This window comes from Rhinoderma darwinii, chromosome 4 (assembly GCF_050947455.1).
Source record: "Rhinoderma darwinii isolate aRhiDar2 chromosome 4, aRhiDar2.hap1, whole genome shotgun sequence".
NCBI lineage: Eukaryota > Metazoa > Chordata > Amphibia > Anura > Rhinodermatidae > Rhinoderma > Rhinoderma darwinii.
Window position 1 is genome coordinate 53,423,904 of NC_134690.1, and position 25,604 is coordinate 53,449,507.

The 25,604-nt window shown below is 43.8% G+C and overlaps 1 protein-coding gene across 2 annotated transcripts in view; it reads left to right on the forward strand.

Annotated features, from left to right (window-relative positions):
* Positions 1 to 233: 233 nt before the first annotated feature.
* The window catches only part of NOL10 (nucleolar protein 10), a 52,558-nt gene continuing 27,187 nt past the window's right edge, over positions 234 to 25,604 (forward strand). The window contains exons 1-13 of one of the 2 annotated variants that reach the window (XM_075863887.1): positions 234 to 308; positions 1,395 to 1,440; positions 2,044 to 2,142; positions 3,089 to 3,166; positions 7,643 to 7,680; positions 8,634 to 8,770; positions 9,688 to 9,753; positions 13,027 to 13,087; positions 13,184 to 13,269; positions 17,895 to 17,973; positions 22,326 to 22,475; positions 23,252 to 23,318; positions 25,029 to 25,081. In XM_075863887.1, coding sequence (XP_075720002.1) covers positions 270 to 308; positions 1,395 to 1,440; positions 2,044 to 2,142; positions 3,089 to 3,166; positions 7,643 to 7,680; positions 8,634 to 8,770; positions 9,688 to 9,753; positions 13,027 to 13,087; positions 13,184 to 13,269; positions 17,895 to 17,973; positions 22,326 to 22,475; positions 23,252 to 23,318; positions 25,029 to 25,081 — 999 coding nt within the window. In that variant the 5' untranslated portion in view covers positions 234 to 269. The other variant, XM_075863886.1, reaches the window with a different exon arrangement.

A 25,604-nucleotide genomic window follows, 5' to 3' on the forward strand; every position in this document is an offset into this window, starting at 1 on the left:
GTCATTGATAGAACTAAAAGAGTTCACAACAGGAAAAAAAAATAATCAATCAGCTATATAAATAAGATAATGTGATCCACAGATGCCAACCACAACATGACGCTTTGAGTCACACATTTGCCTATTTGTTCCTCACGTCCTCGCAGAGCGGACAACCACAACATGGCGCTCTTTGAATAAAAATTCTGCCCATCAGTATTGTTGACTCATTACGTCATTTCTGTGCGCGGACTCACAGCCCGCCAGCCACAAGATGGCGTCGCCAACCAATGCCTCTTCAGCTTCCTGCTTCCTCTCCATGTGGCCTAGTGAGTATCCGTCTCGGCAGCAGGCAGCCGCTCGGCGTGTAGTGATGTGGTGACGGTAGTCTCCGTCCGCTACAACTATGCAGGTGTCTAATGTGAACGACGTGAAGATCTATAACCTGAGCTGCGGGAAGTCCCTGCCGGAGGTGAGCGCTGCAGTGTGTCAGTGTACACTGCGCTGTACTATAATTGTATTCCAGGGATTATAAAAACTCCATGCAGACATTGCGCTGGGTTTACGTGCCAAGCACAATACCACCCATAAGTACCAGCTCCTTGCCAGAGTCCGATCAAATTGGTATTCCCATCTTGGGTGTTTATGACATATCCACCGAGTATTCCTGCCAGATACAAGTTCCATCTCTGGGACCGCCATTCATCACTGATATTGTTGGAGCGGTTCGCGCTCTCTCCTGAGGTCTATGGCACTTATGGAAAGAGGCGAACAAGCAGCTTGGATATGCCTAAGATGATGGCGACGCTTTAATGAAACTTCTTCCGTGTTCCCGTAATTACGTGTTTTGCATTGATGCCTGAAGCTCAGTGGTGATTGGCTGAACGGTTACACTTGGTTTTAGATGTACTGTTTTAGATGTACTGGAGGGATGGTCTCAAGCGTGCGCCCCCTCTATGACATCCATGGCCTAATAGTCCTGATAAGGCAATCCCTTTTAAACAAATTTTTCGGATAATCCCTTTAGAGCGTATATGTGGTCTTCGCACACTTCTGACATGTTCTAGTGACACATCAGGAGTTTGATCGGTTGGGCTCCGGATGCTGAGACCCATACCGATTGCTAAAATGGGCAGAAACGATCACCCAATCCTAGTTTGCCTGAAGACGCGCTCACATGGGCATGTGATCAAGAATACTAGGTTTGCCGATCGGCGACAAAGAGGCAAAACACTCGGGTGATCGCTTCTGCCCATTCGTTTTAGTGATTGGTGGGGGTTCTCGACTCCCGGACAACAACCAATCAAAACTTAGGACATTTCAGAAGTTTCTTGAAAGACGTTTACTCTTTAAGCCCTTCTAGTAATTGTTGAAATATTATTGGTAACCCGTGAATTCCCCTTCCTCTATTTCAGTGGCTTTCTGATCGAAAGAGGAGGGCGCTGCAGAAAAAAGATGTCGGTATGTATTATAAGGCCCTCATACGTAGCATTAATACTGCCATTTTCCACAACGGTTTTAATTTTAATCCGCAGCATGTCAATTTATGCGGCAGAATCGCTGCTTTTCTGTTTCGGGTTTTCCCCATTGAATTAAATTAGGAGGTAAAACCCGCAACTAAAAATAGATGTTGCGGTTTTTACGGCAGAAAATCTGCAATTCGCTATAAAAATCGCAACTCAGAAAAGAAAAAAAAATCTTATACTTACCCAGATCTCTCTGCTCCTGCATCCAGGGATGACGTTTCATCCCATGTGACTGCTGCAGCCAATCACAAGCTGCAGCGGTCACACGGGGTGGAACGTCATCCCAGGAGGTAGGGCTGCAGGACGTCAGAGGGACACGTCGCCATGGCTTCTGCAGAGGACTTTGCGTCCGAATAAGGGCACCACATTTTGGTGCGTTTTTTCTTACGGAATTCCCGGGCGGATACGATGTGTATCTTTACGTAGCTTATCTACCCTGTGTGAACATACTCTTAGAGTAACATGTGGTGACCACTTTCTACCGATGTGAATATAACCAGATCTATCGCAGATGAAGTAACACAAATTATTTTCTCAGATGTTAGAAGGAGGATCGAGCTCATCCAGGACTTTGACATGCCCACAGTTAGCACCAACATCAGGGTCTCCAAAGATGGGCAGTACATTATGGCAACTGGTAAGTGTGGGCACGGACAGTGCTGGGCATGTGTGTGTTGCAAAATCGTTTGCAGGAGGGAAAACAAAGCCCCTACCCCATGGTGAGCAGTGTATCTCTGCTTGCTGTGCCTGGCATTCAGTGGGTATGTGCAGAGTTGAACCTCGGGGGGACTGCCGGGTGTTGGACCTGCCACTTGGAAAGCTCTCTGAGCGGAGGACCACTGTAAAAGGAGGGCTCCCACTCTGGTGGTCTTGACACAAACATGTATTACATGGTCGGTGGAAATGACTGGCCACAAAATCATGAAATCAATAGATTTTTTTTTTTTTTTTTTTTTTTTTCTTGTCCGTTCTTTGATGCGGTTTGTGTCAAAAACAGCGCTAGAAAACACTGTGTGAACTAGGCCTTATATGAATGTACCAAAATAATTGATTCCACTTTTAGGTCTAGTTAACAGTTTTTTGGCGCGTTTCTTTACGCGGAAACCGCTGTCAAAAGCTGCCCGAAATCCCCTACCATTGATTTCAATGGGAGGTGGAGGTGTTTTTGTTTTTTTTTCCTCGCAAGTGGGAAAAAAACGCTCTCGGGGGGGAAAAAGTGTAATGGCCTTTCTTCAGGTGTTTCTGCCTCTGACCTTCCATTGACATCAATGGGAGGCAGAGAAAGCGGTATTCACTGTGTTTTTTGTCTGCGACGCTCAATGGTCGTGGCCAAAAAACGCGGCAAAGTGTGCGAAGGCAGGTCAAAGTCTGCCTCAAAATTCCTGACGGAAAAACAACTCTGTGTGAACATGGCCTTAGGCTTCAAAAATGTTCTTGGTCTTTAGCGTGTAGAACCACGCCAATGTATGTTTCCCACGATATGAACTTATTTTCCCACAGAAAAAATGAATACCGTGGGAAATATTTATTCATATGTCAGGAATAGTTTGGTGACAGGTGACCTTACTGTTTGTCTTTTTTAGGAACGTACAAGCCTCGTGTCCGCTGTTATGACACTTACCAGCTGTCTCTGAAGTTTGAGAGGTGCTTGGATTCTGAAGGTAAAATGTTACTCGGAGCTATAGAGGGTCTGTCTAGCTATGGACCCAGCACATGTGCATTATATACACTGTCCACTGAATTCAATAGTAACTAGGCCGGGCGATTATGACCAAAATCCCGATTAATTGAACATGTAACCTCGATTACGATTAATAAACTGTTTAGGCCACACCCTTTTTGCGTACCACACCATTGAATTAATATATACTGTATTTTTCGGACTATAAGATGCAGTTTTTAGCAAGAATAAACTTTGCTAAAAAGTCCCTGCGTCTTCTAGTCAGCAGTCATGGGACCCGGCCCCCTGACCGCTTCTTACTTAATCCCTTAACAACCCATGATGTTCCGGCACATCATGGGGAGGGGATCTTTGGAGTGGGCTCACGTGCTGAGCCCGCTCCATACACTGCAGGTGTAAACTGTGTTTTACAGCTGACGCGCTGCTCTAACGGCCAGGAACAGCGATGGCGCTGTTCCTGGCCGTTTAGTTAAATGCCGCTGTCAATAGCGACTGCAGCATTTATAAGGGTCTTCACATGAAGGACATTTATGACATATCCACAGAATATGTCATAAATGTTAGATTCGTGTCCCACCTCTGGGAACCGCACCTATCTCTAGAACGAGGCCCCTAAACCCCGTTCTAGCTTTCTCGGCTCCGCTGACTCCCGGCCACTTCCTGGTTAGGTGGTCGGGAGTTACGGAGACAGCGTAGCACCGCGAGCTACGCTGTTTCTGGAACTTGGTAGCTACGAAAACATCGTACATGGTTGAGTTACAGAAACAGCGTAAATCGCTGTGCTACACTGTTTCCGTAACTCCCATAGAACTGAATAGTAGATACGGAAACCGCGTAGCATGCTATGCTGCTTCTGTAACAGCCATTTACTACTATGAGAGTTACGGAAACAGCATAGCTCACTGAGATACGCTGTTTCTGTAACTCGTCTATGTGTTGCAGTATATTGTACCAGCAATCTAATGTTCACTGGTTCAAGTCCCCTAGGGGAACTAATAAAATGTGTAAAAAAAAAACCCAACCCCCATCATCCCTATATATTACCCCACCAAACCTGTATAGGACACCCACCATCCGCGTAAACAGTTGGGACCGGCACTGTAACTCACCATTGCGCATGGGCATTGAGGCTAAACAAGAAGTAAATGGGGTGGGCGTTGAGGACACTGGATCAATAGGTTGCCTGAAATGCCGGTATATGGCAGAAGTCCAGCGGATTCTGAAAATGTGTGTGCTGAGCCACTCACGGCTAGGCAGGGACGTCATGCCGCCTGTCTGCCGAGTCGCGAGTGCCCGCGTTACTCAGTAAGTAGTAGAGCAGGGAACTGATGGCTCCCTGCTCTACTATAGGATTCAACTGTATCTGTGTCCGGAAGACGCTGAAACGATGGAGAACTGAAATGTGCAAGATGTCGGTTATCTGCGCTGAATTTCGTGGGTTTTTTTTTGTTTTTTTTTTCAGATTTAATTGCCCAGTTGTCTTAGTTAGGAAAGCCGTATGTATTTGCATGCGGTTTTGACGCTGTTCAGCCGTGGCGTGGCCACACCATTCTGCATGATGTGAATACACCCTTACATGGAGGTGCCACAGACTGACAGCTGTGACATGGCTTCGATGTCCGCATAGCTTAAAGAGACCCTGTCACCACATTATAAGTGCCCTGTCTCCTACATAATCTGATTGGCGCTGTAATGTAGAGAACAGCAGTGGTTTTTATTTTGAAAAACGATCTTTTTTGAGCAAGTTATGAGCAATTTTAGATTTAGTTTCTTAATGCCCAACTGGGCGTGTTTTTACTTTTGACCAAGTGGGTGTTGTAAAGAAGTGTATGAGGCCGACCAATCAGTGACCAATCAGTGTCATCCACTTCTCATTGTTCCAGCCCAGCTTCTTTCACTGCACAATCTCACTGTGCTGTGTATCATGCTGGGCTGGAACAATGAGAAGTGGATGACACTGATTGGTCACTGATTGGTCGGCCTCATACACTTCTTTACAACACCCACTTGGTCAAAAGTAAAAACACACCCAGTTGGGCATTAAGAAACTAAATCTAAAATTGCTCATAACTTGCTCAAAAAAGATCGTTTTTCAAAATATAAACCACTGCTGTTCTCTACATTACAGCGCCAATCAGATTATGTAGGACATAGGGCACTTATAATCTGGTGACAGGGTCTCTTTAAAGAGGCTCTGTCACCAGATTAAAAATGCCCTGTCTCCTACATCATTTTATCGGCGCTGGAATGTAGTTAACAGCAGTGTTTTTTATTTTGAGAAACAATTTTTTTTCAGCAAGTTATGACCTTTATTACATTTATGCAAATTTGTTTCTTAATGCCCAAGTAGGCGTTTTTTAACTTTTAACCAAGTAGGCGTATTACAAAGAGGTGTATGACGCTGACCAATCAGCATCATACACTTCTCTCCATTACACCCAAGCTTGTTTCACTGAACAGCGTGCTCTCGTGTGACGTCACTTCCGCCCACAGGTCCTTCGTCTCTAGGGAGTTCTATATGCTTACCTGCACTGTGTGATGCTGCCTCCTCCTCCGCTACTGCTACAGATCCGACGACTGGAACTTCTCATACGCCTGGAGACTATCTATGTTCAGACGCAGGGATGAAGGACCTGTGGGCGGAAGTGACGTCACTGTGTGGTCTCGAGAGATCACGCTTCTCAGTAAACCAAGCTTGGGTGTAATGGAGAGAAGTGTATGATGCTGATTGGTCAGCGTCATACACCTCTTTGTAATACGCCCACTTGGTTAAAAGTTAAAAAATGCCCAGTTGGGCATTAAGAAACTAATTTGCATAAATAAAGGTCATAACTTGCTGAAAAAAGATTTTCTCAAAATAAAAAAACACTGCTGTTAACTACATTCCAGCGCCGATAAAATGATGTAGGAGATGGCGCATTTTTAATCTGGTGACAGAGCCTTTTTAAGGTCCATTCGTGAACATCCAATACACATCTGGTTGTGTCCAGACGCTTAATTGGACTGCAGGAACAACCATGTATAAATAATTTTTTGGGGTTTCTCCTGACCAAAAAATCTGCACTAACTCCGTGTCCCTCGGTTTTTCTCCACGGTCTTATCAGAAACCGGATTAGGCCTCGTTCATACTTGCATTTTGGCTTTCTGTTGGTTTGCTCTGTCAGAGGAGCAGAACATTGGAAAAACCAGAAGCGCCGCATGACGGACGCCACCGGTGGACAACGGAACCTATTAAATTTAATAGATTCAGTGGGGTTTCTGTCGGGTTGCGGAGGTTTTACTGGAAACAATAGCGCAGCCTTAAGTCTGGGTTCCCAACGTAGCGTAAACACTGCAGATTTTCTGCAATTTAATTCTGTGCGGAAATTCTGCAGCGTTTACAGTAGCAGCAAAGTGGATGAGATTTGAACAAATCTCATCCACGCAGAGCAGAAAAAAATCTGCAGTGAAAACGTTCATGAATTGACCTTCAGTGCGGATTTTTTAAATTCACAGCATGTCGATTTATGCTGTGGATTCACATGGTGTAGCTGCGGTTCCAGAGCATTTTAATTAAAAAAAAAAAAAACACAACCAAATACTTGCCCCCTGTGCGTTGTCAGAGCAGAACTTGTTGCTATGAGTGCAGGCCGGCCTTCTGGGTTTGTTTCATCCCATGTGACTACTGCAGCGGTTACATGGGCTGTGGCGTCATCCCATGGGGCCGGGCTGCACGGAGACCTGGGGGACGCGTCGCTATGACACCTGGTGGGTACGTTTTAATTTACTTGAGTTTTTTGTTTGTTTTTGTGGAACTTCCTTTGGGTTTTTGGTCGGAAACGCTGTGTACTTAAACGTCCATACTTCGTGTGGAAGACCCTCTCATCTCCCAACAGAAAACGGATTGTTAAACATGGATACATTATACCTGTCTGAACGAGGCCTAAAGCATAGACACTCCAAAGTGGAGTAGCCTTTAAGATCCACTGCTTTACTTATCTTGTACTGAACTACATTATGTTTTATGGCCTTTCTCCACAGCCACGTTCACAATTCTTCAGGTTTCAGGTTTTTCTCCTTGTACAGTGTCTGCACAGAGCCCTACTCTGATTTGCATTCTGGAAAGTGTCGTTTTTAGACCTGGCACTGTACAGTCCTCTCGTGTAGGAAAAACGACCTCTACTAGAATGCAGTGCCGAGCATTTCATTCCTTATAAGAAATGAATGATGGGAGTATTTGTCCACAAAGAATCAGCTGGTTCTAATAACAACTAGCAGAATTGTGATTGCAGCTCTGGAGTATAATACCGGCTGTAACTCCGTGACAGGACTAGATAAGTTATGTATTTACAAAGCTGCTTGACTTCATGTAGATTAAATCTACGCTGTTCCAATACTTGGTATTAAGAGAGTCCACTGCTTATTACTCTCTCTGTAAATCTGATTTCTTACTGTCTGATTTTTTTTTTCTTTCCAGTGGTTAAATTTGACATCTTATCAGAGGACTATTCCAAGGTATGATACCACATAGGAGTCTATCATTCAATGATGTACCATGAAATTAAGGTATATTCGCACACGGCAGATTTGTTGCAGGAATTTCTGCGAGATACATCTGAATGGGGTTTGTAAAAAAATCCAGGCACCTGCTGCAGAAACAAACCCATTCAGATAGAGAATTTCCGGCAACAATTCTGCCAGTGCCCTCGTCCAGTCATGTATTAAGATTTACTAGGAAACTGTTTACTGGGATTGTAACAACCACTAAGGATGACCGGCAATCGTGGTTGGACCCTATTCACAGCCTCCATATAAAGGGGTGTCCTACTCTTATTAGCAATAACCCACATACGAGCACCGGTGCCAGAGAAAAGCTGAGTCAGTATTTGCCTTTTATTTCCACAGCGGAAAACATTACATTGTAATCCAATGGGAAAAATATTCCGCTGCAGATTTCTCAATTATTAGCGCTGCGGGATATTTCTCCCATTGGAAATACAAGGCAAATACGCCACGTGTGGCTGCACCCAAACTGAATTTGTGAAGGTGGGGGTCAAACTGGGGAAATCTTTTAGGCCGGGTTCACCCACATTACTTAAAATGAAGGGGCCATGGCACCTTCAGCATTTTTCCCTACTGAGTGACTATCCCGACCAGAGAACTGCAACACCACTGCAATCGCGAGAAAGGAGTTGAGTTTTGTTATCTGGGTCAGAAATAGTGCTGTATATTCTAGGTATTGTGGGGCACCGCTTCTCTCCTAGTGCCCAGCCGCTGGTCTTCTTGGTCCCTGCTGATCCCTTGTTTGCAGTCGTCAGCAGGGATTGATGAGACTAGTGGGGGCTGCAGTCCTTCGTATAAATCCCTTTGGCATCATTTGTAGACTCGGGTCACTTAACCTCATTCTCAGTAAAGATCACCCCTGCTGATAAGAGGAAGCCTTTAATCACTCGTCTTTTCTGTTGCAGATTATCTTCCTCCATAGTGACCGATACGTGGAGCTCCATTCACAGCATGGCTTCTATTACAAACTAAGGATACCAAAGTTTGGCCGAGATTTCTCCTATCACTACCCGTCCTGTGACCTGTATTTTGTGGGCGCAAGGTAATCTGTGACATGGAGACCTATAACCCCTCCTAGTTCCCACTTATCAACTGATCTGCCTTTTTCTACAAACCTAAATAAAATTCTAAGTCTAATGTTAACATTTTAAAAAAAATTCCTTCCCTAAACTTTTTTCCCAAGTTGATAACTCAGCTAGTGCTGGTTATCTTTTATAAAAGGGGGCGGGAGCGGCTCAGTCAATCAAGCCGCTCTGCACTGTGCGCGCTCCCGACGTTGCTTGATGATCTAGTTCTAGCAGCATCGGGAGAACTATCGTCCCAATCTACACACCTCTCACGGCACCAAAGCCCCCCCCCCCCCTCTCCCAACTGTGAATACCTGTAACCACTCCAACAACTGGAGCCAACCACTGATGCATCCACCCGAGAGGTGGCCGGGCCGGCGTCTAAAGCATGTGGGCCGATAATGCGCGTTCACGACAACACTGACATCCTCTCCTATGGACGGAGAGGATATCATTGTGCAAGCGCGGCCACCACTAAGGGAAATCAGCGGTGGCCGGATCTCTAGGCAAAGTGCAATAAACAGAGGGGCTGTTAGTAAGATGGGGCCAGGATATCCCGCAAATGGCTAATTTTATGTTTTCCGTCGGCAATGCTCTGTTCAGGGATTCTGCACCAAGAGGGAGCTACAGTGGTGCTATCTACATGGGCACTGTGGCAATATATGGGGGTGTAGCAAGAAAATAATTTATTAAATGATCTCTTGGTATTTTTTCAGTTTATTTAGCCGTAATAAGAAAATTGAGATTTAAATCGAAAATGGCCCATGAGCTTGAAAAATATCTAGATTTTATTTTTTGTCAAAATCACCCAGGCCTACCACCATCACAATCTTTATTGGTGCGCAGTTAACCGTTAAGCAGCACTAATGGTTTTTTTTCCTTACTCTTCCAGCTCTGAGGTCTACCGGTTAAATTTAGATCAAGGACGCTACCTGAATTCTCTTCAGACTGAAGCTTCGTAAGTATTATTGATAAATGCTGACAGCCACTAGGTGGCGCTAGACTACAACATAGCAATTCATATGTTCCTGTACACACTGCAGAACCTCGTAGCTTGTAAATAATAGGAAAAGGGGATGGGGATAAGAGAAAAACAGGGCAAACGTTGCTTAGATCACTAGATCTCTATAATGTATACCGGCATCAGAAGGCAAATGATGTCTATCAGGGATAATATGGTGAGCGGGGTCCCTCAATAGCGAACGCCAAAAAGATTAATATCCGATCCCATTTATTATTTCTTATTACTATTCTTAATTGTGTTCAATATTTATTTGTGTGGTATTAGATTTATCGTCGTTCACCACCTTGACTGCTACTAAAGCTAGCAATCGTAGCTACAGAAACAAATAAATGGGACACCTTTCTGTATTGCTATGGATGGGTGTCCGTGCCGGGAATTATGGAGCATGTCAGTTTTTTGTTTTACGGGCCGTGCTCCTATACCGGGCACGGTCGTGTGCATGGGGCCTTACTTTGAGTATGTGAGCTGCTACTATGTTCCAGCTGACCACGTAGCAAGCTGGCAGGAATACAAAGCACTTCTTAAGCCACGGACGCGCTCCCCACCAATACATTCATCAACATGGAATTTACTACCATGTGAATCGGCGATCCAAACTGAGCGCTCTGGCATGCGGCTGCGATGGCACTCTCTTGGGGGAGAATATTGTATCTCCCTCAATTGTTCTATCCCTGAACTGATGCCGGGTTCGTCCCGATGTACGTTTCGCTGACGTCCGCTTCTTCTAGGGGCGGGAGCGCTCTGTATCTGAAGTCTTTTAAGGGCTGGAATTGATTGGCTTTTCTGTGAGCCAATCACAATTCAGATAGAATTAAAAATGTTTTTCATTGAAACCTATTACAAATGGATTAGCAACATAGTGGAAAGCCACTTTGAATATTGACTTGCTCTCCTTGTTAACTGGATATGTTAAATACAAATATTCTAGGTTAAGAAGCACTAATCTTTTTAATGTGAATATCAACCAATGTTAATATTGAAATTAGAGGAGAGCAATGCTTGATCAGAACAAGTGGTACAGACCGGATTTTTAGTAGAATAAATTTACAATGCAGATACTGGTTAGTCAGATCTATATTATATTAGTTTAATTCTTAGATACTATTGAGTATGCAATCGCCTTTGCCAATACTTGCATCTTGGAATTATGTTCTATTAGACCGGATTCACACAAGCATGTTCGGTCCGTGATATACGGACTGCATGTCGGCCTCTTTTCCTGGACCCTACACACTGCAGGGAGCCGGGCTCCTAACATCATAGTTGTCTATGACGCTCGGCGTCACTGCCTCTCCGGAACTCCTGTCCCATACTAAAAACATGATTACAGTACGGGACCGTTCTCCTGCAGCGAGGCAGGGACTCCTAGCGTCGTACATAACTATGATGCTAGGAGCCCGGCTCCCTGCAGTGTGTTCAGTCCGGGAAATGCTGCCGACATACGGTCCATATATCATGGACTGAACACGCCCGAAAATCCACGGGAGAATTGTGGCCCCATTCATTCCTATGAGCCCATGCACACGACCGTGGTTTCCACGGTCCGTGCATGGTCCAGGAGCCCGGACCGCAGAAAGAACGGACATGTCTTATTACGGCCGTTTTCTGCGGTCCAGGCTCATAGGAAATAATGGACATGGCCATGCGCACGGCCCGCTATTTGTGGGCGGCTCGCGGGTGACACTTTGCTGCCGGCCGGCCCGAAAATTACGGACGTGCACATGGATACGGTCGTGTGCATGAGGCCTTAATACCAAGAATATTCATTCTCAATATGTAGTTTTTATTGTTTGTTTATCTTTTTATTTTGTTCATAATGGGACTGCTTGATACATACATTTATACCCAGGCCTACAACAAGGCTCAACTGACGGCTTTTGCACTTTACATTCTCTTCGGTTTTAACATTGTATAGTATAATGATCTAACGTCATTATTTTTTATTGATATATTTATGTAATTTTTATTTTAACTTACAATAATAAAGTGAATTAATTAGAAATATATACATATGGAGAGGGGAAGTATTGTCAACCCCATCCGAATGTAATCCTAAGCAATTGTAAAGGTACAAAGGGAAATCGGCTCACTCAATATTAGGCATGTTGGTTCACGGAGTCTCGTGGTACCGATTCAAGCAATGGACACTCAATGTAAAATTGATCACACTTACATTGTTAGATGCAGATCACCCCTCCAGTGGAGCAGGAGATGCTCTTTAATATTGTGGTACTTCCCTGTGCTGTCCGATCCCTTCTTTTTAATAAGGGCTTGACAGGCCGTGCACATCCCACACGGAAAGAATCCTTGATATTTCTGTTTTCTTGTTGATAGGATCTCTAGAAAAATGACTTTTGACTGTGCTGGGCCAGTTGTGTTGCTCTTCCTATAGCCAATGGAGGCTGTAGGGTCTAAGTATCGCTTTAGGTGTGTTGATGATTTCTTCATCTCATCCACTTCTCATGTAGAGTTGTGATGAATCTTCTTCTGATCATTTCCTAGTACTTTTTCTTTAGTTACTAATCGTTTTATTCTGGTCAGTGTGTAACGCTTGATTCTATGCGTGTTTAATCTGTCGTCTGTAATAATTTTTTGGGGATATCTTTGGGACCCAATTTGAAAGCCGCAAATGTTGAGCAGTTCCTTCTCAGCCTTAGGAACTCTCCTTTCGGGATCCCTTTTTATTGTCCTCCAAAGATGGTCACTTCTAGCATCCAAGAGGCTATTTGAAGTCGTCTTCTTCCTGTATAGATCTGTTTCTATTTCTCGTTTTTGGTTAATCCCAATTTTAATGTCTAATAAGGGAATTTCGACTTTACTATAATTGAGTGTTAACTTGATGTTCAATTCGTTATCATTCAAGCGATCCACAAAGCGAAGTAGCTCATATTCTGACCCTCGCCAAATAAACCCGACATCGTCAATATATCGACGCCATGTCGTTATGCAGTTAGTAGAAGTTTGTAACTGATCACTGAAAATAAATTCCTCTTCCCACCACCCAAGGAACAAATTGGCAAAGGTGGGCGAACATGCAGCACCCATTGCCGTTCCTTGGGTTTGCAGGAAGAAACGGGCATTACAAATAAAATAACTCCTAGTCCGAATGAGTCTCAGGGCTCTCCCCACAAAACCTCGTAGTCGGTATCAGACTGGTTGTGTCATGTTTACATTCTATGTATACAATCATTCTGGCTTTTCTTGCAGACAGATTAACGCTTGTGACATCAACCCTACGCACCATTTATTCGCTGCTGGCACCGTCGAGGTAATGTCGCATAACGTGGTATCTTTTGTCTTCAAATTTTGTATGATCGAAATAGCTTCCTTCTAGTATGTTACTTCTACTTGTTGTTCTTCCCAGGGTAAAGTGGAATGCTGGGACCCCCGGATAAGGAGTCGTGTGGGAATTCTGGACTGTGCAATGGGCAGTGTAACAGAAAATACAGAGTAAGTGAAATGACAAGGGTAGGTTAGGACGGTGCAAACATAATTGCAACAAATACCTCACATAATTTAGGAGCTCAACAGGGAATTCATATAATTTTTGGAAGCCGATAGACGGGTTTATTAAAGGGGTTGTCACAAATTCAACCCCTATGCATATGGACATCATAGAGGGGGTCCTCAATACTTTATGAACCAGAACGGGGAGTTGCTAAAAAACCATATTAAATGTCGGCCATTTAAGAATACTTGAACACAAAGTTGATTGTAAGACATGTGGAGTTGCAGGTTCCAGGGTATGTACATGGATATCACCTGTCTGCGCCCAACCTCGCTTTTGTGTCTGGAGATTTTTAGTCATTCAGCCACATCTAGTGGAAAACCTTTTCAGGAAGACGTTCAACAACCACATGTGAATGTGAAAAATGTTGGCCATGTAGTGTATAATGCTACCTTACGTTACGTAGACTGAGCTTAGATCCCATCATATCATTGAACGTGAGTTTACTAGATGATGTCTTGGGATTTCAGCTGGCTGCTTGTATGGAATCTGTCAGTACTGCGCTGTGGATGCCCCCCTGACTTCTCAGCCGAAACCCTGCTATCCCACCTCAGCAGAATGCAGCTAGTGTTCTTCTTAGTTTTACTGGGCACAAAATATACACCGCGTTAAACGTGCCATTCTATCTACAAACTTCTCCCCTGACTACATTTTTTTCCCGTTGCGCAAAACTTGATCCATGTGATATATTGCATTTGTGGAACCTTTAAAACTTAAAGGGTAACTAAACTTTTGACATGTCACACGGACATGTCAGAAGTTTTTAAAGGTGGGGGTCCAATTACGGAGACCCCTACCGATCACAAAAACTAATCAGCAGAAGCGCTCGGGTGAGCGATGTGCCAATTTGTTTCTGACCGGCTTTCCTCAGAGCGGTGTACGGCATCAATGGAAAGTTTGAGTCTGTACTATGGTTGCACGATGCATCATCATATCGATACTATTTCGATGCCGAGCACCCCCAAACAGTTCAATACCGTTAATTCTTTAGTGCAGCGCCGGCCACATCACCTCATGCTGACCATGCCCGCACACTTGTCAGGAGCAGGGCAATGGCTGTATTACACAGCCGCAGCCCTGCCCTAACGGCGCAGATCAGAGAAACTGCTGATCTTCACCGTTATCCCCTTGAATGCTACAGTCAAAGCTGCATTCAAGTGGAAAATGAGAAGGGGGACGCCCATTTGACCGCGTCACAGAGAATCCCTGTGACACGATCGAGGGACATACCATAAATGGGCAGACAGCCCAGGGTCCATTGAAGGACCCCAGGGCTGTCTGACCATATTTCCTGTTAGGGCATACTTGGGTATGTCCTAACTGCCTGTGTACTATCAGTGTATATATACAGTGAAGGAAATAAGTATTTGATCCCTTGCTGATTTTGTAAGTTTGCCCACTGTCAAAGACATGAACAGTCTAGAATTTTTAGGCTAGGTTAATTTTACCAGTGAGAGATAGATTATATAAAAAAAAACAGAAAATCACATTGTCAAAATGATATATATTTATTTGCATTGTGCACAGAGAAATAAGTATTTGATCCCCTACCAACCATTAAGAGTTCAGCCTCCTCCAGACCAGTTACACGCTCCAAATCAACTTGGTGCCTGCATTAAAGACAGCTGTCTTACATGTCACCTGTATAAAAGACTCCTGTCCACAGACTCAATTAATCAGTCTGACTAACCTCTACAACATGGGCAAGACCAAAGAGCTTTCTAAGGATGTCAGGGACAAGATCATAGACCTGCACAAGGCTGGAATGGGCTACAAAACCATAAGTAAGACGCTGGGTGAGAAGGAGACAACTGTTGGTGCAATAGTAAGAAAATGGAAGACATACAAAATGACTGTCAATCGACATCGATCTGGGGCTCCATGCAAAATCTCACCTCGTGGGGTATCCTTGATCCTGAGGAAGGTGAGAGCTCAGCCGAAAACTACACGGGGGGAACTTGTTAATGATCTCAAGGCAGCTGGGACCACAGTCACCAAGAAAACCATTGGTAACACATTAAGCCGTAATGGATTAAAATCCTGCAGTGCCCGCAAGGTCCCCCTGCTCAAGAAGGCACATGTACAGGCCCGTCTGAAGTTTGCAAATGAACATCTGGATGATTCTGAGAGTGATTGGGAGAAGGTGCTGTGGTCAGATGAGACTAAAATTGAGCTCTTTGGCATTAACTCAACTCGCCGTGTTTGGAGGAAGAGAAATGCTGCCTATGACCCAAAGAACACCGTCCCCACTGTCAAGCATGGAGGTGGAAACATTATGTTTTGGGGGTGTTTCTCTGCTAAGGGCACAGGACTACTTCACCGCATCAATGGGAGAATGGATGGAGCCATGTACCGTCAAATCCTGAGTGACAACCTCCTTCCCTCCACCAGGACATTAAAAATGGCTCGTGGCTGGGTCTTCCAGCACGACAATTACCCGAAACATACAGCCAAGGCAACAAAGGAGTGGCTCAAAAAGAAGCACATTAAGGTCATGGAGTGGCCTAGCCAGTCTCCAGACCTTAATCCCATCGAAAACTTATGGAGGGAGCTGAAGATCCGAGTTGCCAAGCGACAGCCTCGAAATCTTAAAGGGAATGTGTCGCTAGTAAAAAAAAATTTTTTTTTTTTAGTTAAACTGTTAGTGTATAGGTGATTAAACATTGTTCTAATTTTTTTTCACGAGTCAGCAAATATTATAAATTAGATTCTAATTTATAATATTTCCCAGCGCTGGTCACTAGATGGAGCAATTCCCAAAATTGCAGCATTGCATGTGGTAAAGCAACCACATTGCTTTATGCTGCAAAATTTGAGAAAACTCACTCACTCGCTCTAGTGAGCTCTCAGAATCCCCCCTCCTTTATCCTGGTTAGTGCCGGGAGAAACGAGGGGATTGAACGGTCTAACCTCCTACACTGTGTGTCGCCATTTTTTGAGCTAACACACAGTGTAGTAGGTTAACATACAGTAGTAAACACACAGTAAAACACGTACATACACAGACCTAACTTACCTGCTCCTGCCGCCGCCGCTCCCTCTGGTCCATCCGCTCCGTCTGCTACCTCCGCTCCAAGTGCACAAGTCCGGAAGCCGCGACCGGAAGTAGTAATCTTACTGTTAATCTTACAAGAAAATGGCGCCGGACGTCGCACAGTTCAATTTGGACTGTGTGGGAGTGGCGCATGCGCCGTTCCCACACAGATGGCGTACAGCATAGTGGATGGAACGGGCCCCGTTCGCATTCACTATGGGACTGTATGTGTCGTTAATCGACACATACAGAGATGGGAAAAAAAAATGGCAGCCCCCATGGACAAGAAAAAGTGAAAAAATAATAAAAAAGTAAAACACAAACACACAAATAAATAAATAAATTTTTTTTTTTTAATAAAACACTAAAAGCAAATTGATCTAAAAAATTTTTTCCCGTGACCCTGGTCCTTGAATGATTTACAGATGATCTGCAAAGAGGAGTGGGCCAAAATCCCATCTAACATGTGTGCAAACCTCATCATCAACTACAAAAAACGTCTGACTGCTGTGCTTGCCAACAAGGGTTTTGCCACCAAGTATTAAGTCTTGTTTGCCAAAGGGATCAAATACTTATTTCTCTGTGCACAATGCAAATAAATATATATAATTGTGACAATGTGATTTTCTGTTTTTTTTAAATATAATCTATCTCTCACTGGTAAAATTATCCTAGCCTAAAAATTCTAGACTGTTCATGTCTTTGACAGTGGGCAAACTTACAAAATCAGCAAGGGATCAAATACTTATTTCCTTCACTGTATATGCCAGTACATTAAATGTTTAAGAATAAAAAAAAACAAAATGTTAAATAAATTAAAAAAAAATATACATACACTTTTTACAATAAACCGAAGTCTCAATGCATAAAATATACATATATTTGGTATGGTCGCGACCGTAATAACCTGCACAACAAAATTATAGCCTCATTTATGATGTGTACGATGTAAAAAAAATGAAAATCGAAATGGCTTTCTTTCACTCATTGATGTGAGACACGCGGTATTATGAATTTTGAACCTCCCATGTGCCTCACGTTAATACTAATTAACCTCATGTACCTCACATTAACCCAATGTTGTCCATTATGAGGTACATTGAGGTTCACAATTCATCACATCACGCGTCTCACATAAGAAAATGGAAGAACTAATTTTCTGTTATTGTTGGCAAAGTGTTGATTTGGTATCGAGAATCACAATACTACACAAAGTATTGGTATCGAAGTCCAAATTCTAGTCCGGACACCAAAGCCGAACAGTGCGCTTCTGCCGCTTTGTTTTAGCCATCAGTGGGGGTCTCAGTGCTCGGACCCCCACTGATTGAAACTACTCACATGCACTATGACATGTCAAATCTTTTAAAAGTTAAGTTACCCTTTAAATTCATTTATTTGAGATTTCTGAGTTATAATTTGTCTTTTTGCACAGATGGCAGGATCGGTTTTCCGTGAAACATGGGGAATTTCATAATTAATGCGTCTGTTATTTGCGTAGACTGTCTCTATAATGTGTCTTTCCATCCTTTTTAGAATTGAGGGGTTACCATCGGTCTCTGCGCTGAAGTTTAACGGACCCTTGCAGGTGGCGGTGGGCACTTCAACTGGACAGGTAGAGAAATAGGCGTTTAAAACCACAAATGTGTGTGTCTGCATCACTGTCACCGTCCAGCGTCACCAAACCTCAGAGCTCGTCACTATAATGGGGGCTGCTGCTACGGTCTGGGGGTGTGCGGGTGTTTTTTACGGTGTGTAAATCGCAGTGATTTGCAAAATGGAAAAGTGACCAGATATTGGCTTTGCATTACAGAAATCTATATTAGTATGCCAATGTCTGTCTGCTCTAGTTTACTGCACCGCTGGTTTAGCCAGTAACCCCCGCTGTGGTGGGGAGCGGCTCTGAGTGAAGGGGGACAAATAGGACAGAATTCAAGAACTGCCTGCAGAAAGCCTCAACTAAATTTACAAAATGCAGCGTCCTTGCCATTACAATTCTTCTTATTCGTGATCTATAAAGCTCCGGAAGGACGCGCTGTGTGCTTAACAAATCTGGAACATCGTTTTTAGCTGGCTTCTCTTGGCTTTGGAAAGTTCCTAGTGGAAAGAACTGCACTGCTTTGTGGGTCATCAGCCGCCCATGCACATCAGACTACTTATTTTTATATATATTTTTTTCCCCCGATAGCAAATCGTCAGCCTTCTTTATATGCGATGTATTTGTTATCCAAAAGGTGAAAATGCGGCAAAATATTGCAAATATAATGTTTACACACAAATCTGAAACACAACTTTCCAGCAACGTCTAATTTTTAGCCTTACATATTCTCTGTATCATTGACTTCAGTGGTAACACTTTTTTATATGTGTGTGTGTGTGTGTGTGTGTGTATATATGTATGTGTGTATGTATAACACGGAACCGTTAACCCGTTCCCGACCGCCTACTGTCTTTTTTTACGTCGCTGTAGAAAAGGCTTTAGGCGGGATTCACACGGCCGGTTTGCATTAAGTTTTGCATCCGGGCCGGGCAGATCCGGACAGTGACATCAGCGGCAACTCCTGAAGGGGAATCCCCATGTGTTCGGGGATTCCGCTTCAGGCGTTTCCCCTGATGTCACTGCCCAGATATGGACAGAGACATCAAGCGCTCTGTCCAGGAGCGGAATCCCCGAAAACACAGGGATTCCGCTCCTTCAAGGAGCTAAAGTGCGGCTAGCACATAGCAGAGCGGGGAGATACCTCCCCGCTCTGCTATAGTGGCGTCGCTACAGTAGTAGCAGCAGCTGCTAGCGGCGCCATCGAAGGTGTCGCCGGGCCAGGGTGCTTTTAAAACAAGCATGGGAAGGGAGCCAGCGCAGCGCTCCCTTCCACCTGCTGTACACCCCGGCCCTGCCACACTGTGTACAGCGATGCCATTCGTCAGAATGGCATCAACGCCTCCTCCTCACATGCACTCTGCGCTGTGAGGAGGAGGAGATAGAGCGCAAGCTCCGGAAAACCCGGCCATCACTCGGGACACATCCCGGTGGTGGCCGGGTACCCGGGCGAAGATAGAGCATGTCCTATTTTTTGACGGGCTGTTTTCCCGACCGTCAAAAAAATCGGTCGTGTGAATAGCCCCATTAGGGGTCTATTATTCCTAATGCAGCCGGGTGCCGGCCGATTTATGAACGGCCGGCACCCGGCCGGGAAACCCTGCCGTGTGAATGAGGCCTTAGAGCGCTTGTTTTTGTTAGTGTAGCGGAACGTTTGACAAACTTCTGAAATGTTTGTATTGGTGGCGGTCCGAGCACTGAGACCCCCACCAATCGCTAGAACGAAGCAGCTGAAGCCCTCGTGTGAGCGCTCAGCTGCTTCGTGTCTGTTCGGCTTTTTCCGGAAAGCCGATGTATAGGAGTACGGGCTCATAGACTTTCTATTGTGTCCGTACACCGATACATTTATTTCCAGAAAATGCCGAACAGACACGATGCGGCTGAGCGTTCACACGAGGGCTTCTGCTGCTTCGTTCTAGCGATTTTGTGGGGGTCTCAGTGCTCGGACCCCCAGCAATCCAAACTTCTGACATGTCACTATGACATGTCAGGAGTTTGTCAAACGTTTAGCTACACTTTAAGCAAGAGCTGATACTAATAACTCCATTTGGAGCATCCTCATGAATACAGCTGGGATCGAAGGAACGATGGCCCTTTGACTCCCCTCTTCGATCGCATCACCGGAAATCCAATGATGCGGTCGGGCACTAGGTAACCCTCTGCAGTCAGCCCTGGGACCTAGAAAGGACCCTGGGCCGTCTGTTTGGTTTGCCTGCTGTTAGGACACACTGTGTTGCCATAATAAAAGCCTGTGTCATAGTGACAACGACAGTGTAATGTATTAGCATACTCGAGATTGCTAATAGACTATAAGTATAAAAAAAAGTAAAGTTAACCCTTAATGCGATTAAAAAATAAAATAATAAAGAAAACAAGTCATTATTTAGTATAAAATATATTTTATTGCCCGTACAATAAATCTACACATATTGGGTATCTACACGACCGTAATAACCTGAAGAATTAATTTACTAGTTATTTAGCTTCAAATTTGAAAGGTACAGAAAATGAACACAAGACCGTGCCGAAATCGCTTTTCTTTATTCACGATGCAAAAATAAACTGCATAAAATTAAAGCGTCATTTATTTGTACCCCAAGCTGCTCAGGAAAAAAAAATATATACAATTTTTTTCAGCATAAAACAAGGCCTCCTCCTATAACAAGTTCAATGAAAAAAAATAAAAACAATTATGGCTCTAAAAGGTAGAGAGGCAAAGCGTTAAAGAGCTGGTGATTAAGGGGTCATTTGTTAGAGGTTTTATGTAACTAATCACTGTATAAATGAATACTTGTACAACTTTCTAATATTTGTGTTTCAATTCATTACCATTTTCAAGATCTCTGCTTGCTGTCTGTAAATAAGAACACTTGTTTACATTCAGAGGCAATAAACCTGTACATGGCTGGTCTTGCTGCTGAGAAGTGGATACAATGGTATCCAGTCTAGACCGCAAACCAGTAACTTGAAAATTGGTGAAAAATTAAAACTTCTATCAGAAAATGTTAGAACTTCTCATTAAATCAGTGGTTACAAAAATACCTTAAAAAGGGATTTTATGTAAGAACCGAGTAATCTGGAGACTAAAGCTATTGTGAATAGAGCCTTAAAGGAGTACACCGACCAGTAACCTTCTATTAACACATCCACTGGAGTCTGGGGAGAGATGGAAACAGCTGACTACAGTGATGTGCAGTAGAATCCAGATTTGGTAGAGCAAAGGGGGATATGGGACTCCCACTAATCCGGAAATGTACCTATCCTGTGCATTTGCAGAAATGCCAGTCATCTGAATACCCCTGTAATGAAGGTTATTAACCCCTTAATGACCAGGCTATTTTTTTACGTTTTTTCCATCGTCTCATTCAAAGAGCTATAACTTTTTTTTTGTTTCTGCGTCGACACAGCTGTAGAAGGTCTTGTATTTTTTAATAGCACCATTTTGGGGTACATATAATGTATTAACTTTTATATAAATGTTTTTTTTGGGGGGGATTAGAAAAAATAACAGTAATTTCTGCACTTTTTTTTTTTTGCGTCTTAAATTTACGCCGTTTACCGCGTGGTATAAATAACACTAACTTTATTCAGTGGGTTGTTACGACTGCAACGATACCAAATCTATATGAATTTGGTATGTTTTACACGGTAAACTTCTCCTTTTTTTTTTTTTTTTTTTTTTTAATATATATATTCTTTTGCGGGATGACTTGTAGATTTTATTGGTACCGGTTTGTAGTAGATGCAACTTTTTGATCACTTTTTATCACATAATTATTTTTTTTTTTTTTTAGGCAGGATTCATAGAAAACCGCAATTCTGCCATTGTTTTACGGCGTTCACCGAGCGGGTTAAATAATGTAATAACTTTATAGTTGGGTCGTTACGGATGCGGCAATGCCAATACATTTGCATTGCAGTGTATTAGTGCCTGTCCATGTGAACCCGGCTGCCATAGAAACCACCGACACCCTGCGATCTTACGCAGGATGCCGGTGGGGTGAGAGAGGGAGCTCCCTCTCTCCAAAACCACTGAGATGCTGCGCTCGCTATTGAGCGCCGCATCTGAGGGGTTAAACGAGCGAGATTGATCCTGATCTCTATCTCGCTCGTTAAAGCACGGATACTCCCAGCCCTCCGCTACCTCTGGTAACTGAGAACGGAGATTTAATTTTAATGGCTCTATTTATTTATTCAGATGCAGCGCAGTAAGAAGGCTATTGCATCGGAATAAAGCCCGTTAGTGGCCGCCGTAATAAGCCTAATGGGCGGTCGCTAACAGGTTAAGCTCACGGTCTGTAAATAAGTTGTGTGACTGCGCCTTTCTGTCTAATATGAATATTTTTTATTCTTTAATGTCTCCTGTGCAGGTTCTGCTGTACGATCTCCGCTCCAACCGACCACTCATTGTGAAAGACCACCAGTATGGGCTACCTATCAAATCCATACATTTTCATGATTCGTTAGAGCTGATTATATCTTCTGACTCCAGAATCATCAAAATGTGGAACAAGGATAATGTAAGTGTGCGATCCTCTCTCCTCCCAGATGTCTCCCCATCATCTAGTAGTCACAGCCGTGCCCCCTAAAAATAAAGTCAAAAGGACTGAAAATGTCCGTATTGATGACGTCACTATGAAAGAAAAGTCCCTGCTGCAGAAGTCACATGGCGTAGCATTACATATGTTCTCCAAATCTGATCAATTGAAATCCCTTCAAGCCGACATCGGGCGACCTACGGCTGATCTCCATTGTGCTCTGTGATCTCCATTGTGATCTAGCGTTGTACCTGAACGATCCTTATCCCTTTGTAAATGACCTCTTGCCATACATTCACCTGTCGCTCTCCCCCATTCTTAAAGTATCTTTGTGCCGGGGCGATCATTGCATTCTGTCATCGTCCGCCTTATTATGTAGACTACATCTGTGTATTTGTTTTCTATCCCCCATGTCAATAAGCCGTTGCTTCCGTTCTGTAAAAGTGTCAGCTCTATGACTTCTCCACCGGTGGCCGCAGTAATCCAGCCATGTCTGCAAATCTCCTGGGTGTGTGCCCTAGTTTTATTCTAGATCTAGCTGGGATTATGTCAATTATTTGCTTTTTGGGATTATTTCCACAGGAAAACATTTATTTCAGAATAGGATTATACATTCAGATGCCTTTTTATAATACATTTACATCCCCAATCTATGCAGCCGTACTGTGTATATACTGACCCCACCGCTCACTTGTGCTGCTGCAGCCAGATTTCTACACTTCTATAACCTTTAGTATTTATTTGTCTTCTTCTCACAGGGCAAAGTATTTACGTCTCTTGAACCCGAGGCTGATGTGAATGATGTTTGTTTTTATCCTAATTCAGGTGAGATCCCATTTTTACATGTAAGAATAGAAAACGGGACCTCTGATTTCCAACCACTGCCGAAAAACCCTTGAGCGCGCTGCACTTCACTTTTATATATTTTTTTTAGCACATATATTATCTTTAGACATCATGTTTATTCCTTGCAAGTCGGGTTTCGTTTTACATTTTATGGTCGTCGTGTCTCATCCTTTGTAGGGAAAAATCTTGCTGGGTCATTGTGTAGTCGTTTGGTGAATACTGGTCGGGGTACAGAACCGGTTCTGCTTCTCCTCCTCCAATGATCTCCAGTTATAGACACCTAGGACACTCGGAGCAGTGTCAAAAGGGGCTCCCGAGGCGCAGGCACCTGTTTTGTTTGAGATTGTATTGGAGGTTACAGAAAGGAAACGCATCGATGTGACTAAATCAATAAAACACATGACCGTTCCTTTAAACCCCTTGGCGACACTTGATCTAACTTGTTATAGCCGACTCCGAACTGCAATGGTGAGATGACTCCAATCTCGGCCATTTAATCACTCAGATCCCACAGTCAATAGCGACTACAGCATCTAAGCCGTTAGAAAGAGGGAGGTGGACGCCTCCGGCAGCTCATTGGCCGAATGAAGGGGCCCTGATTTGCCGTATTTCTGCTCCCATTAAGCCCTGCCGGAGATGGAGCTTAATAGGAGCCGGTAAATGGAACAATACATAGGACTGCCATACGTTGCACTATATGTCCGATCGGGAGAATTACCAGTACGTATAAGCACCATGTAATTAATCACAGGGCATGGACGAAACTGGATTTGAGCCCTTTTTCTATACATATATTAAGCGTAACTAAACTTTGAAAAAACTTTTGACATGTCGTATCGAAATGTCAGAAGTTTTGATCGGTGGGGGTCAGACGCCCGCCGTTCACTAAAGAGAGGCTGCAGAAGCGATCGGATGAGTGGTGTGCCGCTTCGTTTCTGATCGGCTTTCCTCGGAGACCCGAGTGAGCATTGTATGGACTCATAGACTTCTATTCAGCCCGTAGACCGCTCGGTGGAAAGCCAATCGGATACGACGCGGCACAGCTCTAGCCAGAGCGCTTCTGCCGCCTCGTTTTAGCTCCGTGCTCGGACCGCCACTGATCAAATCTTCTGACCTGTCACTATGACATGTTAAAAGTCATTGTGCCTACCCCACTCTTGTAAATGTCAGTACTGTGGCAGTGCCCGGTCCCTGTGTTTGCTGTACATTTCTTTAGTCCAAAGCGTTCCAGAAGAGACTTATTAAACTTTTTTACTTTTTTGTCGCCTTTGGAACTCTTCATGGCGGTGCAGATCCAGCTTTTGAACTTTTTTAACCCCTGACCCTTTTTGACTTGTACCCTTTGCAACAAATCTGCTTTGCAGTGACCAGCAGAGGGCGCTGTCATATCCGTGTCTGAGTAGTGAATACATTGGTGTACTACAGAGGATGTCTTGTGAGTTATAGTTTGAACTTGCCTATTGCGGTAAAGCTGTAGTGTAAAAAAAAACAAAACATCCTCACCCGGCATGTTTCACACGACGTGATCTGCTCCTTGCTGTTAGCACTGATAGAATAATGAAGTGATGCAGAACTTTCCCATGATCCTATTATCAGGCTGCACCAAGTCCCAGCGCCCGCACAGCTGCCAAGTGTCTGATGCCAGTAGAAAAACATATTTTCATGATCTCTCTTGTTATGTGTTTTTAGGAATGCTGCTCACTGCTAACGAAGCTCCTAAAATGAATGTCTATTATATTCCGGTAAGTCCAGCCTGTTCTATATAGCATTGGAATAAACTAGTTTTACATTGCATGTTAATGTGCATGGACGCCTATAGTTCCTTGGCCAAGTACATGTCATGGAATGTTGAATATTGCTGGTTGTGTCACCGTACTCCCTATCAGCAAAACACAGAATCTATATAGCCCTGTAAACACAGTGCAGTTTTTTCTGTAGGTTTTGCATGCATTTTGTAAGCCTAAACAGAAGAGAATTCTAAAGGAAAGCCTCATAGTATGCTCTCCTGGATCGAAGTCTGGTTTTGGCTTCAGAAAGGCATGCAAAATCTGCGGCAAATCTGCACTGTGTGAACAAGGCCTTTAGCAGTTTTTGGGTGGCAACCCATTTGGCCTTCATTTTACCTCCTTCAGCGGTTGCTTTTCCTACCTAGTTACTGAGCAATGTGGGAGCCGGGGTGGCTTGTCTGCATTACTAGGCAGATCCGCCGTTCTGGAATTTGAGAAAGCTGGGAGAGATCTTTTTGGCTGACTTTCCTTTTTCAAG